The sequence below is a fragment of the Opisthocomus hoazin genome, chromosome 1 (genome assembly GCF_030867145.1).
Source record: "Opisthocomus hoazin isolate bOpiHoa1 chromosome 1, bOpiHoa1.hap1, whole genome shotgun sequence".
Lineage (NCBI taxonomy): Eukaryota > Metazoa > Chordata > Aves > Opisthocomiformes > Opisthocomidae > Opisthocomus > Opisthocomus hoazin.
Window position 1 is genome coordinate 150,660,591 of NC_134414.1, and position 18,299 is coordinate 150,678,889.

The 18,299-nt window shown below is 53.6% G+C and overlaps 1 protein-coding gene across 1 annotated transcript in view; it reads right to left on the bottom strand.

Annotated features, from left to right (window-relative positions):
- The window catches only part of CCND2 (cyclin D2), a 39,661-nt gene extending 22,576 nt beyond the window's left edge, over positions 1 to 17,085 (bottom strand). The window contains exons 1-4 of the mRNA XM_075441721.1: positions 16,436 to 17,085; positions 14,733 to 14,948; positions 12,322 to 12,481; positions 300 to 430 (exon numbers count right to left, since the gene is read on the bottom strand). Coding sequence (XP_075297836.1) covers positions 300 to 430; positions 12,322 to 12,481; positions 14,733 to 14,948; positions 16,436 to 16,630 — 702 coding nt within the window. The 5' untranslated portion in view covers positions 16,631 to 17,085. The remainder of the gene's footprint in view (positions 1 to 299; positions 431 to 12,321; positions 12,482 to 14,732; positions 14,949 to 16,435) is intronic.
- Positions 17,086 to 18,299: the final 1,214 nt, after the last annotated feature.

Genomic DNA, 18,299 nt, shown 5'->3' on the forward strand with positions numbered 1-18,299 from the left:
CCCATCACCCAGGGCGGTACCCAAGGTGGGTCCCCACTACAGGAACCCTGACCATCAGCCAGGGCGGGCAGAGCAGGCTCTCCCCACCGAGCTGCTGAACAGAACATGAAAGAAAATTGATCCCGGGTGGCCAAGGAGCTTTGGACATCCAAAGCACCGCAACCAAGGTGCCAGGTCCATCCCTGCAACCCGCCCGCTCCTTCGCTCCACTGGGCTTTCAGGATCCGGCCCAGTTTGATGGCCTAGTTCTCCACCACGTTCTCAGAAGTGAAAGCAGAAGAGGAATGCGGGACACTCACCACATCTGTGTTTGTGATCTTGGCCAGGAGGTCCGTGAGGCTGTCCCCATCATCGAGCTGAAGGCCACAGATGGCTGCTCCCACACTTCCAGTTGCTATCATTGATGGTGGGTACATGGCAAAATTAAAATCTGCAAGAACAGATCTGGGAATTAGTCCAAGCCCAGACCAGAAAAGCTGCAAAACATCAGAGGCAAGCAACATAAAAAAACCACACCCAGGAATAAAAAACGGGGAAGCAGAAGAAAGGGAAAAGTGCCACTCTTTTTGGTCCGGCGGAGCTCATTAGTCACACTGCTCATCACGTGCAGTCAAAGGAGGGTAACAGATCTGCAAATTAAAATGGAAATGCGGTTTGGTCTTTTATTCTCACTGATGCATAAAGTAAACCTGGACAATTTTTAATAGTCTTTCCTTAGTTTTAAAGAAAAGGAAAGAGAAGAAGGAGGCTTTCTGTAATTTACCTCAGAAATTTGGGTCTCGGTCACATTAGAGCTCTCTGTATAACCAGAAAACTAACTGGAATAAGGTATCACAAAGGACCAAAGTGAGATTTTTAGTCACGTCAATTTTTGAAGACTTAATTAACTCGAGCATTTAAAGACCTGTCCAGGAAAGAGATTTTAATTAGCGATTCATCTTTACCATCTTTGCAATTAGGAAGTGAGAACACTTACAGCCCATAGCTACACAACCAAAGAAAAAACAAAGATCACATTTGTCATTACTACTAGTCCTTAACAAACCAGTTGAAAACACATTTCCAAACTTCCTCTCACACATCTGTGCAGATCAGGAGAGAAATGAAAATAAAGCTAAATGTTCTTGTGACTTCTGTTAGGCAATTTCATGGTTTACGATACTGCCATAGGTGCTGGTTTATCGGCATGTCTTACTAAACGCCATTTCCAGGAGATGTTCTAGGTTGCCGATATCTTCCTAAAACGAAACTTGGTTTGCAAGTTCTTTGGTTCAACAGTAACTCATTAACAAACCCCTCTCTACCAGTTTTCAGTTGGGGGGACTGGAGGAGAAGGAAGAGGAAACCCATGTAACACTTCATATGAAATAAACCACAATCGATATATTCAGCCTATTTATAGAAACAGATTGTTACAGAAAACTGCCCTTCTGTTCAGGGTAGATCCCAAGTCCTCTCTGTTCAGCTAGCACAAATTCTGTAACCCCGTTGATGTCTGCGTAACCGCTCAAGTTTTAGACACACGGAGAGTTGTTCTCAGCCTCCCAGACTCTGAGCTGGCAGACACTGCAATTGCTGTGGAGATGGCATGCTCTTCTCCGGGCTGGAACCTGTCCCTGGGACCCGCGAGGAATGAAGAAGCAGTCAGGTAAGAATGGGACTCGGGTCGTGACGTTCATCCAGACGGACTGGAGGGGGAATGGTCGAAGCCCTACCTACCAGGGGAGCTCAGCAGACATCACACTCTGACAAACACTTCTGAAGGAGCAAATTCTCACCAACTGAAGCAATTAACATGCACTGCCACTATTATAAAAATAATAATTAAGCACTACTGTGATAGTAAGAACCCACTGTACACAGGAAAGCTGACGATCTTGGAAATTAACCCACATAGCCCCCACTAATGAGTGAGTCAACAGGAGAGCCTTGACTCCAACTTCTCAGTGCAGGACACAGCCCTGAGGACGCTCATCTCGGCACACGTCGAGGTAACAGGAATTGCACTTTCATGATCAAAATCACTTTCCTGTTTACCTCACGTGGATTCAGACACGCACACAGGGGTTAGCCCCATCCAGCCTGTGAACGGATCACCAGGGAAAACACGTCAGGTTCCCCGACACATAGCACGTGCACTGCCCACAGAGCCCGCCCTGTCCTCAGTGCCTCAGCCTGTGGTTGCCCTTACCATCGGGCCAGACCTCGAGAGCAGGCCATGAATGCAGTGGGATTGTAAGCCCTCGAAACAGCCCTTGTTTTATGCTGTTTTGCCTCTTCTTCCTCACTGATGGGGGGGCCCAGGACTTGGCTCTGGGTGACCATTACAGCAGCTCGTTCCTGTGGGTTGATCTGGTAGCTAGCAGCTTCACGGAAGCAGTGTGATTGCTGGGCCACCAGTTTACCAGTCCAACATGAAGAGCAGGAATGGTTAAAGAATGCTGATAACAAGAGGTTTTCATAAAGGTTGCAAATGTTTATATGCTTGCATGATTGCCCAGAGTCTCCTCCTGGCTCACAGAGCAAGTAACAAATGTCTATAAAATTTAAGAATGTTCAAACATTTATCGAACAGACCTCGTGTCCCCAAAACCTGCTGTCATCCACATCGAGCGACTCATCAGCAATCCCACCAATTTCTTCAGACAAGGGATAAATTAAAGAAGACCATGCCTCCATGGGTCTGCTTCTCCTCTTGTACACACTGCATCTGCTTGGATTTGCAAATCCCATGTGCTTGCGTTGGCGTGAATGAGGCCAGCGTGGCCCTAAGCTGGGACGCAAGTCCCGCATTTACATCTTTCAATCTATTAAACTGCCTCCCAGATATGCATGGGAACTACAGGTGGCCATGGACTTTCCATAATTTACTCCTCCTTGTCTCGAGTTTCAGTGAAGATGTGGTTAAAAGATGACGCAAAACCTCTCAAACTCTGCTGGCGTTTGGACAGTCCCTACGCAAGCTATGATGCAGCGGTTGAGAACCAAAACCCACTCCCTTCCACCCATCACTTGAGCCAGCAGCAGGGAAAAACAGACCTACTCAGAGGCCTGTATGGACCCACACCCTCGTGCGTGGTCACTGAGGCCCCAGGGAGCAGCTTCACCTTGCCCCGAGCAGCTGGTGGGGAGACTCAGGCAACAGGGTCTTGCACCCAACGCTCAGCATCGCCCAGGCACGGCGGACTGAGCGAAGGACACAGCTCCAGCCCGCCCTCTGAACTTCCTTGCCTCCTAGGGGCTTGCACCAGGACCTTCACATTATCCCAGGGCCGGTTTTCTTGTGGTTGGTTTTATATCTACTCCCAGCAACCGTCTTCCTAGGAAGCCGAATAAAGAGCCACAGTGCCCCTGCCAACTCGCACTGCTGTAGGTCCGCTTCCACGTGGGGTCACATGAGAACATTTCTATGCCCAATAACCTTGTTAGTTCCCTTAATGTCATTCATAATGCAAATGAGACAGCGAGCGAATGGCCAGAGGCCCGGAGTGACTAAAGCTCAGCATCCAGAAAGTCTTACATCGCCTCTAGCTCTAAACTAACTTCCCTCCATAACAAGCACCATAAACTTGGCTATCAAAGCTACACATGCCCAGTCTTTGTTGTACAACAGGCAGCGATTTGTATCACTGGCTTCTATTTTTAGCATATTAATTAACTACTGCAACTGGTGAGGCAAGTGTCTCCAACTGGAGAGTGTGGCGCCATTGTCTGAAGTCATCACCTCATCTCGCGCTATTGAAAATCATGGCAGTGACCCTCCTGCTGATATGAATTTAACCTGACATGCCCACAAAGGGATGGGGGGTGCTGCACCAATTTCGTGCACATGGTTCTCCACATCACCCTGGACCCTATTAGTGTGGAAAGAGCTCATTGAAAGAAAAGAAGCCACATTGTGCTGGGCCACCTAGAGGGTTGAATAGAAAAGGCTGAGGAAAAGAGCAGGCAGTGGAATAAAAGCCGTAATTAACATATTTCCATATTCAAGCAAAGCAATAACTACGTGAAATGTTTGTCAAGGTGCAACGCAAGCATAAATATGAAGTACCGTATCTGAGGGGATGCAGAACCCCCCTCCGAGTCGCTTACATTCCATCAAGAAATTCAAAACAAGCTTTTTACACGTTATTTTCAATCATAAACCTCTGTCCCCGCTTCCCTCACTGTAACAAGCCAAGTCCCGCCATCCTCCCTCAGTTTTCACCCAGGTAAAACTTCCCCCAGAATCAAGTTACGAGCTTGCCCTGAGATTTCAAAAAAATCGGAATAAAAGCAGGGGAGAGAGGACTTAAACATCTGACTTTGAAACATATGCTTTTACTTCTAATTCTTGTTGGAGACGACAACCCCTGTACTGCAGAGGGAATCTTCAAAAACCCTCTTCTTACTGGATACCTGAAGCAGGGCTGTGGGCTAAACCCTTCTTTTCGGACCTACGTGCAACCTTGGTTAACAGGCACCCAGAGCCTGCACGGACGACAGGGCTCTGCCTCTAACTTTGCTGTGATTTACGCAATTCTGCGGCAAAGTACAGAAGAGTCTCGTTAAAAGTCAGAAAACATGTAGTCTGCAAGGATGGGAACACACTTCGAGGAAGAAACGGGTTGTTAGAGAGCAGGACTTGTTTTACCTTCTATTCCACGCAATGAACACCAGAAACCATCCCATCCCCATTTTGGTACCACCTTTTCCCTAAAGGACCTCAAAAAAAAAAAAAAAAAAAAAAAAAAATAGGGACTAACCCTGCACAACCCCACTGACTTCAGTGTTGGAAATACAACAAAAGCCACCAGAAGCAGCGGCGCCCTTTGAAACACTGCCGTCTCCGGAGCAGCCAGCCGGAGCCATCACGCCAAGTCGGGGTTCCACGAACCCGCACCCTGCTTTCAGACCGGAGCTCCCACAGCCGGGGCACCAACGCACGCACGTGCCGAGGACGCTTCTCTGCTGGCGCGGCACACGTCACCAACGGTCGGCTTCCAGGGCTGCTTTGCTGGCTCTCTCCTGATCCGGCGGACTCCGCTGCCTCCGAGCCAGGAAAACGCAAGGTTGACAGTCAGTCTAAAGCAGGAGGGAAGCGAGGCAGGAACCCGGAGAGGTCCCGCAAGGGGAAGCCCCAGCTTGCAGCCAGTAAATGAAAACAGCCGGAAGGAAAGGAGCGCTGACAAATATCCAGGCTGAACGTGCTCGGTGTGCCAAAGGCAGGTGGGAAATCTACCTTCTTACAACGACCCTTGGTACTGCTCTGGCTGCTGGCTTTTTGGGTTTTTTTTAACAGCCTGTTTTAATCCCTATAATTTCATAGAGGTTTATTTCCAGACTTGCAAACTCAGATTCGGAAAGCCCTGTCTTGAGGAACGTAATGCTTCTCACGGGGGTCGGGGGGAGGAACGTTACCTCCATCAGGAGAACAGAATCGTGACGGTTGTTAAGATCAGTTTATGAAATGATATAGGTAATCGTCGGCTTTCACCCAGCCTCAAACTTCTTCACCCAGCCAATGACTGTATGAGGAGAACAAGCATGGATCTGTCTTTAACCAGGTAAGTGTAAAAGAAATGTCTAAGGGAAACAACGTAAGCAGCGAATTTAATTCTTGCCTGTTTTGCTCCAAATGCAATTCCGGCGTCAGGGTGTTACTTCTTTTTCAAACGCAGTTGGGTTTAACTGCACTGGCCATTTTTTTCTCTTGCTCTCGTATTTCTACAAGACACAGCAATTTTTTCCCCACGTTAACCATTTCTGCTTTTAAGGCAAAACCAGGTGACTCTTCCGCCCTTCAGAAAAAGGGCACGCCAGTGCCAAGCGCAACCAAACAAAAAACTGTCGAGTAAAACAGGACGCAGACCGGCTTCTATCCTTTGAGCAGGCAGGAGGGCAGACACCTAATTCTGCTCCTGGGCCACAGCAAGGCAAGAAGCTTTCGGCCTTTAGACAGGTATGCTCAATGCTAATGCTCCATCACAGCCATCCAAGTGAGGCAGAGACAGGGCAACACGCTGAACAGTCGATGTGAGGTCTACGAGCGCTCCCTACAACATGCTTATGAGCTGGTCACAAACTCTCTTTCTGAACAACTGTTTGCACCGATTACTAATTTCATTTGTTCTACACCTTCAGTAAGGAAGCCTAACCAAAGATCAGGATTATGTCAGCACTTAAACTACCGGGAAAAAAGTCAGATCTGCAGCTTGTAGGAAGGAGGGCAACTTATCTGGCAGCGCAGGAATTACTCCAGCTTGTATCAGCGAAGTCTCTCTTCCTCCATTTCCTTCCACCTCATCTTCCCAGATCTGATGGGTCCTACAACTTACGGAGTGAGTCTGCTCATACGAAACACTCCCCAGGCCCCGCTTACTTGCTGAGGGCGCTTCCATGGTTCTCATGGCTTCATTTTGCCGGAGAGTTCAATATACCGATATGAGATGCCCGTCCCAGGAACGAGCAAGAGCCTTCTCTTGTACGGCAATAAATTCACGTGGATTACTCTTTCTTCTGTCATGCGAGAAGTATTTGTGCAACCACTGCCACTTTGCGACATGTGTTTTATTTCTAAGAGATTAATCCACACAACAAAGCCTCTGTGGACTTCTTTCTTTCCCCCTGCAAAGAACAGATCCCTGCTAAAACTCGTATCCCACTTTGACCCTCTGCAGGGACAGAGCCCAGCAACTCTTACATTGGCTGAAGGGGAAGGATGCATAGTAGACTTGCCCAGCAGGAGTCCTGAGGACCAAACATGCCTCTTGGTGTTACAAAGCATTCTGTGTGGTTACCCTCCAGATCACTAGGGCTGTGGGCCTCATCTCGCAGTCTTTGCTCAGACAACACTCCCATTGACTCCCACAGAACCTCTGTCTGAGTAAGGACCCAGGATTTGGCCCAGAAGTTAAAAAAAAGCCTTCTCAGCTTTCAGATGTAGATGATTAATGTCCCAGAGACAGTGGGCAGAGGTTTGGCACGCTGTACAAAACTGACTTCAAGCTGAAATTTTCCTCCTCTTTCCTAGGCTCTTTGCAGACAGAGGCTTTGCAAGCCACTGGTCTATGAGATGCTGCATTGTATCCGCCACGGGAACATCTCACCTGCCATAGGACTCGGCTGGAGCACAGAGACCATGCAAAGGGCTGAGTCTAGGGATCTACACAAGTCACCTTCTGTCTCTGCAAGTCTGCAAAGCCTTCTGCTTCCAAATTCTGCATGCCACTTCAAATAAAACACCGAAAACCTCCCCATGGAGATCAGCCTCTCCGTTACAGCTTGTGTTCGGAGACGCACAGCTCCTCTTTCTGAAAGCCTGACTTGCACCGCCTGTCCTCCCCCAAAACCCATTCCCTTACAGGCACTGAGATAAAAAGGGGTGTCCTGTGCCGGAACAGTGGCACGTGCAGCCTCCAGCAAGCGAGCGTAAGGCAAGGAAGCGGCTGGCCATCTGTGACGCCGAACAGCCTGGAAGAAGAAGAAACGACGGCTACGCTGAAGTCAAGGAAATCACGCACGGTCCTCTTCTGCCCTGCACGCAGCTCTGTGACCAGCGCCCTCTCCCACTCCTCCAGGGGCGATTCCCTGGCTTGGAGCACGGCCACGTACAAGCAAACAGGCAAGCCCAGAGAAAACATTTCCAAACTGTGGCAGGCTGTGTGAAGAGACAGAGGAGGGACGAAGAGACAGAGGAGGGATGAAGGGTGCAAAGCACCCAACAGACAGAGGTGCAGTCAGAGCAGCGACGTGACAGGATGCCGGTGAGCAGAAGAAGGATGATCTCCATCGGGCTCACAGATAAAATAGGATCCTCCCGTGCTGAAAAAGCAGTAAGCATTGATTTTGTCAAGCTACATTGTGAGGACAACGGGTCCAGATGCAGCCTCTTGGTGCCTTTAAAATTCAGCAGACTCCTGAAGGATATTTTCACTTACACGGGAATCACAGAATCATAAAATCATAAAAAGTTTTGGGTCGGAAGGGACCCCTAGAGGTCATCTAGTCCAACCCCCCCGCAGTGAGCAGGGACACCGCTAACTAGAACAGGTTGCTCAGAGCCCTGTTCAACCTGGTCTTGAATGTTTCCAGGGATGAGGCCTCCACTACCTCTCTGGGCAACCCGTTCCAGTGTTTCACCACCCTCATTGTAAAGAATTTCTTCCTTATATCCAGCCTAAACCTACCCTGTTTTAGTTTAAAACCATTACGCCTCGTCCTGTCACTGCTGTCTCTACTAAAAAGATTGTCCCCATCTTTCCTATAGGCCCCCTTTAAGTACTGAAAGGCTGCAATCAGGTCTCCCCGCAGCCTTCTCTTCTCCAGGCTGAACAAGCTGGAAGCCACCAGCGGGATGAGAAACCAAACGACACCACGACAAACCAGGCTGTGCCAGTGCGTGTCAATCTCTACGCTGTGACCGCGCGGCGAGCGAGGCGGCTGGAAGCAATCCGGCCTACGCACAGGCGAGTCCCAGCCCACGGACCGAGCTCTCGCTCCGCGGCAGCAGCCTGCCCGCACAGCCTGGAAGCACGGCCAGGGACACGCTGCGGGCAGACGCCGCTTTCGGCCCCTTCCAGCAGAGGAAGCGTTCCTGAAAGCGTTGTGAGCGCCGGGCACGGTAATGAGAAAACTTTTTGTTCGGGGAATAAGGTTCTGTCTTGCTCAGCAGCCGCATGTTCAGATGGGACCAAGGGCAAAGAGGGATACGTTCCAGTTTCAGTCATGCTCATGTGAATCATTAATCACCGCAGGGACTGCGGAGAGGCTGTGGATTTATATCCGTGCAGCTTGTTTCAGAAACTGGGCTCAAAATAAAGACAGAGAGACAGAGAGAGTGCCAAAATGATAGAACGCGACTGAAAGCAGTATGTGAAAGAACCGAGTATCGTCTCCTTCCGCGTAACACGCAACCGGAAAGGAGAACAGCTGAACATCAAGTGATCCTACACATCCAGCACAACATCCAGAACTGTTAATGGTTGCTTTCCTCTCCGTTTGCTGACACAAAGTATTCTAGGACCGAGATCGCAGCCAGCTCCGTAAAAGCAAGGAACACTCGGGAATTTCTGGTATAACGCTTTTGCTGGGAAATTAAAATGGAGCAGCTGGTGAAGAAGAACTCAGGCTAGCAGAAAAAAGTTCCAAACATGCCAGATATTGCACGATACACTAAAGAAGAAGAAAAAGTACTTGAAAGCAGAGAAAGCTGAACTGTGACGGAAACAAACAGAGCTTCACTGCTATGCTCCAGACCAGAGCCATTAGCCAGACAGCCAGGTCAGGTCTGGTAACAGCAAAGAGTCAAACCCGGGCTAAAAACACACATGGAGAGAGCAAGGGAACACGTCAGAGGAGGTCATCCTGCTGAAAGGAGGCAAATGGGGAAATGAAACAGCAGGCTTAACCCGAGCTGGCAGAGAGCAGAAGCTCTGAGGGAGAAAGGGAAAGAAGAAACACAGCGGCTGACGAGAGCTCGGCAACAAACAGGACGAGAAAAGGAAATGACAACTTGATCTGGAAGGAAGTCTGATGAGAAAGGGCTCTTCTTCTCCGAGGAGGGCAAGAATGACTTCGAGAAGAGTGGCAGTGAAAGGGAAATACAGAAGTAATAACATGGCATTTCTGTAACACCAGCAGACTGCGAATGGGGTAGAAAACTGGCAACGACAGCTTGGGTGAGATCTCTGCTTTTGAAACTGCAAGAGGTTGTGGGTCCTCCTCAAAACTAAATGCCAACACAGCGGTCTGTGGAAAACGGGATGAGAAGCAAAGAAAATCCACCGCCACAGTGCCCTGTCCTTTGGGAAGCTCCGTACGCAGTCAATTACGTCTTTCACTTGCAAGAAAAGAAGTTGTGACTTGTTGCCTCTTCAAACTCTTACGTCAAGGACTTCAGTTCATGGATTTCAGACATACAACATGAGAAGCAGATCACACAGGGAAACACACGAGAGAAGTGCTTGATTGGGCTAAGGGTTGGAAAGGTTTGTATCTCAGTAAATAAACTAGGAAAGCACGGACCTAACCATCAAAGAATTCATGGAGAAAGGGTGGAAGGTGGAAGGAAGCCACAGACTTTGGAAACTCGTTCATGGCCCACAGTCTTGGAACGGTTTGGTTATACAGCAGACTTTAAGGGCAAAGGATTATGGACCAGGATTTGAAAAGTTAAATCACAAATGAAATCTACATCACTCCAGAAAACGTCCTCTTGGATAAAACAAAACAAAACAAAACTAGTGTAGGAAGTGAAAGCAACAAAAGAGAGGGAAGGTTGGTCTGGTTTGCAAGACAACATCCAGGTTACGTTGGAGGTTGACAGCTGATGGTGTTGTGAGGACCCACAGCAACATCCATGGGAAAGAACATCTTTATCAGAAGAAACGGGGCAGTGTGAATGAATCCTGAGCAAGCAGAGCAGGCACAGAAAGAAAACAAAGCTGACGGAACAGACTAAACCTCAACTAAAAGGCTAATTAGTCTAGAAATGTCTGGCGAATTACCAAGAGAGACCCCGCAGACTTTGAGCAGTATTTCTACTGAGTCTGGTGGTCTTTTGCCCGAAAAGGATCACGCAGCAGTGAGGAAAGAAGGAAAAGCTTGAGCATCTTGGTAACCAAAAAGCCATTTACTCTAACACGGCCCCTGTGAGATCCTCTAAACCAGACTGACCGAGGTAACAAAAACTGGCCCACGTTGCAAAAGCAGTTACCGCACCTCAAATACTGAGAGGCAGGCACAGCAGCAGGCATTCACACCCCAGATCTGCACCCCGTCTTCCTCTCCCCTCTGCAAACACGCAGGCGGAGCAGCTCCGATCACCGAGGACTAGGTACGCCCGACTGCAGCGAACGCAAACACTGAGCCACACGCTACTTGGTAACAACCCTGGAAAACGCTGCGTGCTGCTTGTCTGTTCCAGGTCCAGCCTCGAAGAAGCGGTCTAACCGTTAATCCTTCGGATGAAAATTAGAGTACACTCATTTTCTGGAAGTCACTGGGGAAAAATAAAAAACCCAAACAAAACCCAGCGTTTTGCAGACAGGTATAAATCTAAAGCCTCTCTTCCACAGAAGCAATTCTTCTCATCACCTAAATCTTCGGACACTGTATTCAGCCAAGCACACGACAACAGAATCACAGAATGTTCGGGGTTGGAAGGGACCTCTGTGGGTCACCCAGTCCAACCCCCCTGCCGAAGCAGGGTCACCTACAGCAGGCTGCACAGGACCATGTCCAGGCAGGTCTGGAATATCTCCAGAGAAGGAGACTCCACAGCCTCCCTGGGCAGCCTGTGCCAGGGCTCCGTCACCCTCGGAGGGAAGAAGTTCTTCCTCGTGTTCAGACGGAACTTCCTCTGCTTCAGTGAACAGGGGAGCGCGATGCTTCCCTGCAAAGCACGCTCGTTTCACTGCCTTCTTGCCGTGAAGTTAGAAAGAGAATCCAAACATTTAAAAATAAAAGCTAATTACTTCCTAAATTCTCATTCCCTACGCTTCAGTAATGTGGTTGCATCACACACACGTTACGACGCCATTAATGAAATGTTGTTACCACAGTAACTGAACGCATTCGCCCAACGCGTTTTGGGCTGCTGTGCCGTGACAGCTTCCAGTATTTCAGCCGTCCCACACCTGCCCTTACAAACCGCAGCCCTTAAAAAAAAAATCAGTGAACGGGCAAAGCAGAAAACCGTAGGGTCTCACCCAGTCCGAGGGACCTGACCTTGTTCAGCCTGAACAAGCTTGAAGCTTGGGCTTGTTCAGCATGAAGAAGAGAAGGCTGCGAGGGGACCTAATAAATGCTTATAAATATCTGCAGGGTGGGTGTCAGGAGGATGGGGCCAGACTCTTTTCAGTGGTGCCCAGCGACAGGACAAGGGGCAATGGGCAGAAACTGAAGCACAGGAAGTTCCAGCTGAACACGAGGAAGAACTTCTTCCCTCTGAGGGTGACGGAGCCCTGGAACAGGCTGCCCAGGGAGGTTGTGGAGTCTCCTTCTCTGGAGATATTCAAGACCCGCCTGGACAAGGTGCTGTGCAGCCTGCTGTAGGTGACCCTGCTTCGGCAGGGGGTTGGACGGGGTGACCCACAGAGGTCCCTTCCAACCCCGAACATTCTGTGATTCTGTGACTGCAAAATCAGCGCAACCGCGCTGCAGCTCCCGACTCCGAGAAGAAAACTCCGTAGCTTCAGAGCTGGGCTCGGGCTGCCCTTCGCCAGCGGCCCCGCCGGCTGGAGCCGCTCTCCCCGCACCGCGCGAGGACGGAGGGGACGGGAAGCCTTCGCCCCGCCAGCGACTCACCTGCCCCTCCGACCGCAGGGCACCCGGGCCTACCTGTGGCGCAGAGGGCGATGAAGGTCTGGGCGTGCTTCCGGATCAAAAGCAACTTGTCTTTAGGTAGGGGCAGCTTCCTTAGGATGTGTTCGATGAAATCGTGCGGGGTGACGGCTGCCAGGTTCCACTTCAACTTCCCCAGCACCACCAGCTCCCATTCCTGCGGGGTGGGGGGACGGGGAGGGGAAAAGAGCAGAAAAGCCATAAGCAAGTCTGAAAAAAAACCCCCCACTTCGCTTATTTCTCTGATTGTAATTATATCACTGCTAAATTGGGTTTCCTCAAACATTTTTTTTTTCCGTATGCGCCTACTGCTTTGAAGTTGTTGACTTTATTCTTTTTATTCTTTTTTTTTTTTTTTAAACACTGGAAATGTCAAGCCCTACTGAAAATAATGAGACCTGGCAGCTCCTGCCAAGATTTTACTTTTTTTTGTATCCAGCGCTGAATGCCCACCCAGAAAGTTTAGCCTGCAATTAGATATTGCCAAGGTCACTGTGGTCCTTTCCTACTAACTTCTTCTGAACGGCTATCGTCCTTACTTTATAGCCATTTAAAGCCCTAGGGATAGCCACGCACAAAAATAACCCAGATGTACATTCTTTTTCAAAACTGGGGAAGTCAGCTTGATGGTGTTCTCTCCTGAAACCGTATTCCAAAGCTCCCGTGGATAAATCTGACGGTGCTTAAACCCTTCCAAGACAGGCTCTGCGGAAACGCACGTAACACGGCCAAGAAGTAGCCTGCGTAAATTATCTGCCAATAAATCACGCAAGATCCATTGCCACGTTCTCCGCACGCCCAAAACTCCCAGTGAAACCAGAGGAAAGCTTGGGCAGGCGTCGAACTGCCGGCCATCCCCTACAATGTGGTCAGAGGTAGAGATGGTACCTAACTGGCAGATCCAGCCACCGGCTTCAAGCAGGACCAGACCTGAAGAACTTGAAATGAAGTTTTGGGTACCTCACGGTGCCCTGCAGAGCGAATAGAGCTCAGCCCTCGGACTCCTTTCTGCCTCATGTGCCAACTATTAGCTACCGGCTAAATCCCACGCACTGATCCTGGAGTCCTGACGACGCGTGAGCCTGACGCAGCCCAGCGTGGCGGGGAGCCCCGGCTAAGCTCGGAGAGCTAGTGAGTTGGGGAAGAAAAATAAGAAAAAAAAAAAAAAAAAAAAAAAAAAAAGAGTCCTTTAATTTCGCAGCCGAGGAGACGTCACCCAGCGTTGCCGAGAAACCATAAACATGGACCCCACAACGCCATTTCTGCAGCCGCTCCTCTGAACAGGCGCCCGCTTCAATGGCAAGTCGCTCTCCTGCAGGCGTTCGTGCCGGGTTACGACAGAGCCCGCCACAGCTCGAAAGATCTCACGCTCACGTGCGGAACCGGCCCCAGAAACAACACGGGGCTCGGGTTTTTGATTTAATTCAAGAAAACTTGTCCAATATTTGAATGTAACAGCAACTACGCTAACCGAGGACCGGTCTTCCCCAGGCTAACGCGACACGCTGACGTCGAAGAGCACGTCGTTGGTTATTTTTGATGCAGAGCTTGGTCCAGAGGACGCACTTGGTCCAGACGACGGAACACGGGAACGTGACGCCACACCCACGCGGCACGGGGAGGCAGGCGCGCGGCTCCACGCCTTCGTGTCGTGCGTGGGCTCCCCGCGCCACCGGGGACCCCTCTCCGGGATCCGCCAGCACAGGGCTCGCTGGCTGGACGCCCACCCCTCGGCGCCCCGCGCCGCGGCGTGACAACCCACGGGGACCCACGGTCGCGACAGCCGCCTCCCCCCCCCCCCCCCCCCCCCGGGTGCCGGCAGGCCCGCCCGCCGCCGCGTGTCTGCCGCCAGGTGGCGCCGCCGCCCCGCGCCGCCCGCCCCGCGCACGTGCGCCCGGCGCCTCCCCCGCGGGGCCGCCCCCGCGGCGGGGACACGCGGCGTGGGGGGGCCGTACCCCCCCCATCCCACTGCCCCCTTCACCCCCGGGGGTCCCGCCGTGCCAGAGCCGACGGGGAGGTCGCGTGCGTCTGCGCGCCCCCCCCCCCCCCGGCTCCCCAGCACGCTCTGACACCCCACGGAGTGCGCAAAACCCCGTGGAAAACCCTCATTTTTTATTTTTTTTTTAAAAGGTGGGGGGGGTGCAACATGAGGAAGAACTTCTTCCCTCTGAGGGGGACGGAGCCCTGGCACAGGCTGCCCAGGGAGGCTGTGGAGTCTCCTTCTCTGGAGATATTCAAGCCCCGCCTGGACAAGGTCCTGTGCAGCCTGCTGTAGGTGACCCTGCTTCGGCAGGGGGTTGGACTGGGTGACTCACAGAGGTCCCTTCCAACCCCTGCCATGCTGGGACTCTGTGATTCTGTGCAAGACCCCGGCGCGGGCAGGACGCGGAGGGAGGGGGGCCGCTTACCAGCAGCTCCTGGGGTCTGACGGAGTTGTCCGTGTAGATGCAGAGCTTCTCGGCGGTGAGGGGGATGGTCTCCTTCAGCTTGGAGGCCAGGAACATGCAGACGGCCCCCAGCAGCTGCAGATGGCACTTCCGAGTGGGCACCACCGCCAAGAACCTGTCCAAGTAGTTCATGGCCAGGGGGAAAACTTCTTCTTCGCACTTCTGCTCTTCGCAGACCTGCAGGCGGGGGAGGATGGGGCCGGGGGGGGAGGGGGGGGGGAGAGAGAAAGAGACAAAAAGAGGAAAAAAATAAATAAACGAGTGACCCCACGCAACGGACCGCCGCCCCCCGTGCCCAGGGGCTCCTGCTAATTTTGTTTCCCGGGGAGCTAAATTTTGGGGGAGGGGGAGATCTGCGGAGAGGCCGGGAAGGCTGTCAATCGGCTTTCACATTCCTTCAGTTCATTCAGTAAGAAATGAATTCAGGACACTGTGTGGGAGAGCCGAAAAGCCCCATCCAGCAGCAAGCGAGCAGCCTCCGACTTGGGTGTTTTTTTTTTTTTTTTTGCGACCCAATTTTTTTCCCTTTTTTTTGGTTTTTGATTTCGTCATATTTTCAAAAAATCGATAAAAATATTAAAACTGTCCCGGGGGTCCCGGTTTTGGCGCCGGGGCCATCCCGGGACGGTCCCCTATCATTTCCGACAATTGCAAAAATTCCCCCGGGGGGTGTCCCCCGGCCCGGCGCCCCCGACCCAGCCGGGGGGGGGGGGGAAGGACGGGAGACGCAGCGTAGGGCGAGGTGGGGTGGGGAGAGCCCGCGCTGCCTGGATCCTCTTAGCAAGCAGCGAGCGAGAAAAAAAATGACTTCAAAAATTTACCAAAAATCGGAGCCGGGGAGAAAAAGCACAAATCGCACATGAAAACCAAGCGGGGAGTCCGGTCTTTCCAACCCGGGGGGTTTGGTCCGGGAAAGGTCCCCCCCAAAGGAGATCCGAAGGGGCAAACGATGGGTGGTGGGGCCGGGGCAAGGCAGGCAGCTCCGCGGGGAGCTGGGCCCGCTGCCTGAAGGGTCGGGGCGAAGGGGGGGGTTCGCTGCCGGCTCGGGGTCCCCGGCAGCCCCCGGCCGGGACGGGGGACGGGGGGGGGTCGCAGTGGCGGGGTGCATTTCCGAGCCCCTTCTTGGAAACGGGGGGGGGGGGGGGGGAAGACGGGCTCGGCGCCTCCGAGCAGAGTTGCATGCAACGCAACATGGCGAAAGTAAAAAAAAAAAGAGAAGGCACGTCCTCCCCACTGCATACGTGGGCACGAAATCCCGGCCGGGCAAAAGGCGGGGGGCACCGGGCACCCCATTTCCCTCGCCCTGCCCCGGGCGCAGCTCCGTGCCCCAGAAAAGCCGCAAATCCCCAGCGCTCCCGGGCCGCCCGCAGCCGGAGGCGGCTTGGCTTTGCTTTTTAATTGCAAATGACTTTTCCAGCTCCCGCTTCCTCCTCTCCCGCACCCCGCTTTTCGGCACCCCCCCCCCCCCCCCGGTCCCCACCAGGGCGGGGGCTGTCGGTGCTCCCCGCGCCCCTTCCCCCACCGCACCGGGTCAGCTCGAGGGGGTGGGGGATGGGGAGGGGGGGACACCACAAGCAGAACCCCCACCGCGACCGGAGGGGCGAGAGGCTGCGGGGGGAGAGGGGGCGAGGCGCATCCCCCCCCCCCTCCCCCCGGACACAAACCTCCAGCATCCAAGTGGCCACCATCCTCCTCATGAAGGGCTGGATGTCCTTCTGGACGCACTTGAAGTAGGAGCACTGGGGCAGATACCTCTCCTCTATGGTCAGTAAGTTGTGCAAAACGCGGTCGTCGTAGAGCAAGTTTGGGTCAGGCAGGGCTCTCCTCATGGGATCCACCTCGCAGCACAGCAGCTCCATGTTCCCAAAGAGATCTCCCTCTTTCTCTGATGGAAAAGTTGTGGTGGGGTTGTATTTTTTTTTTTTTTTTGGGGGGGGGGGGAAGGGGTGGGGAAAGGAGAGGGGTAAAGGAGGAGGGGTAGGTGGGTGGGAGGAAGACGGCAGGGCTCTCCAGCTCGCTCCTGCCTCCCCTGAAACTCCTCTCCCCCTCTCTTGATTTCTAGCCTAAAGTTGAAGCGAAGTGACGCAACTGGCCGGGGCAGGCAGTCCTCTCTCTCTTGTTATTATGGAGAACAGCAGCTGGGCAGACGTAACATCAAACGCGGGTTTCTTTTTTTTTTTTTTCCCCTCTCTATAAGCTAACAAGGAACCAGGAGGCCCTCGTATAGGGACACACACACACACACACGAGTGACAGCTTCTCTTTTTCTTCCTTCCAGCGACCAGATGAAATCCGCTCCGCGCTTTCGTTCGGCGGGAGCCCGTCTCAATCCATTCCCCCCCCCTTGTCTTATTGCAAGAAGCTGAGCCCCCCCCCCCCCCACCCACGGGGGCGAAGGATGCAGGGTCCCGGCTCAGCCGGGGGTGCCAGACCCGCGTCCCGCCCCCCTCCTCGCCCCCTTCACCCGCCCCCCCCCTCAATCTGCCAAAGGGGGGGGGGAGACACGGAGCTCCCCGCCAACTGCAGCCCAACGGCAAACCCGAGGGTCCTGGAGGGGTGGGGGTTCGGCGGCGTTTTGGGGGTGAAATCCAGCAACAGCCGCGCTGCGCGGCCACGCTGATGCGGCTTTCTAGGAAACGCGGCGGGGGAGGGAGGGAAGAGGGAGGGAGGTTGGTTGCGGGGGGGGGGGGGGGACACACGGACGCCACACACGCCACGCCGCGACAGGGCACGACACGGGAGCTGCGCCCCGCCACCGGGTGACCCCCACCCTCCTCGCAACTTCGCCGGCGTCGCGGTCCCCCCTCCCCGCCCGCAAAAAATGTGTCAAAACTGCGCCGAGCCTCTCGCCCGCTGCCTTGCGACGGCGGAGCGGGGGCTCCCGAGGGGGAAGGAGCTGCCCGGGCTGCGGCGGGGCGGGCGGGGGGGGGGGGGGGTGTCCCTGCTCCCCACCCAACCTCCGGTGGGCTGGGGGGGGTGGGGGGGGGGAGGAAAACCGCCTTAAAAGTGTCAGTGAGGAGTTCGGGGCGCCGCTTCCCCTCCCTGCTATTTGCATAGCCAATAGCTCTGGGGCTCCCGCCGCTGCGCGCTGATGGTTACCGGGCAGATTATATTTTAAGGACGCGTGGTGCCCGGCATCGAAAGCGACCCGGGAGGGAAGGGGGCGAGGTGGAGACCCCCCCCTTCCCCCCTCATCTGACCCCACCGCCGGTCCCGGGAGCCGCACGGGCCCTGCCGGCGTCGGGGAAGGCGGGCGAGCGGCCGTCGTGGCCCCGCGGGTGGGCAAACGCGCCCGCTCCCACGCCGAGCCCCCGGGTGGGAGGGATGGGGCCGGCTTCGCCGTGGGCCGCAGCTCGTCGGAGCGCGGCGGCGAGGGTCCCTCGCCAAAGCCGGGCCAGCCCCGCGCCTCACCCGCCCGTCGGAGCGAACGGCCGCTTCGACAGCCAGCAGCCGGCCGGGACTCCCTTTCCCCCGGGACAGCCGAGCCCTCCGCCCGTTGCTTCCCCGCAAAACCCCGTCCCCGCAGCG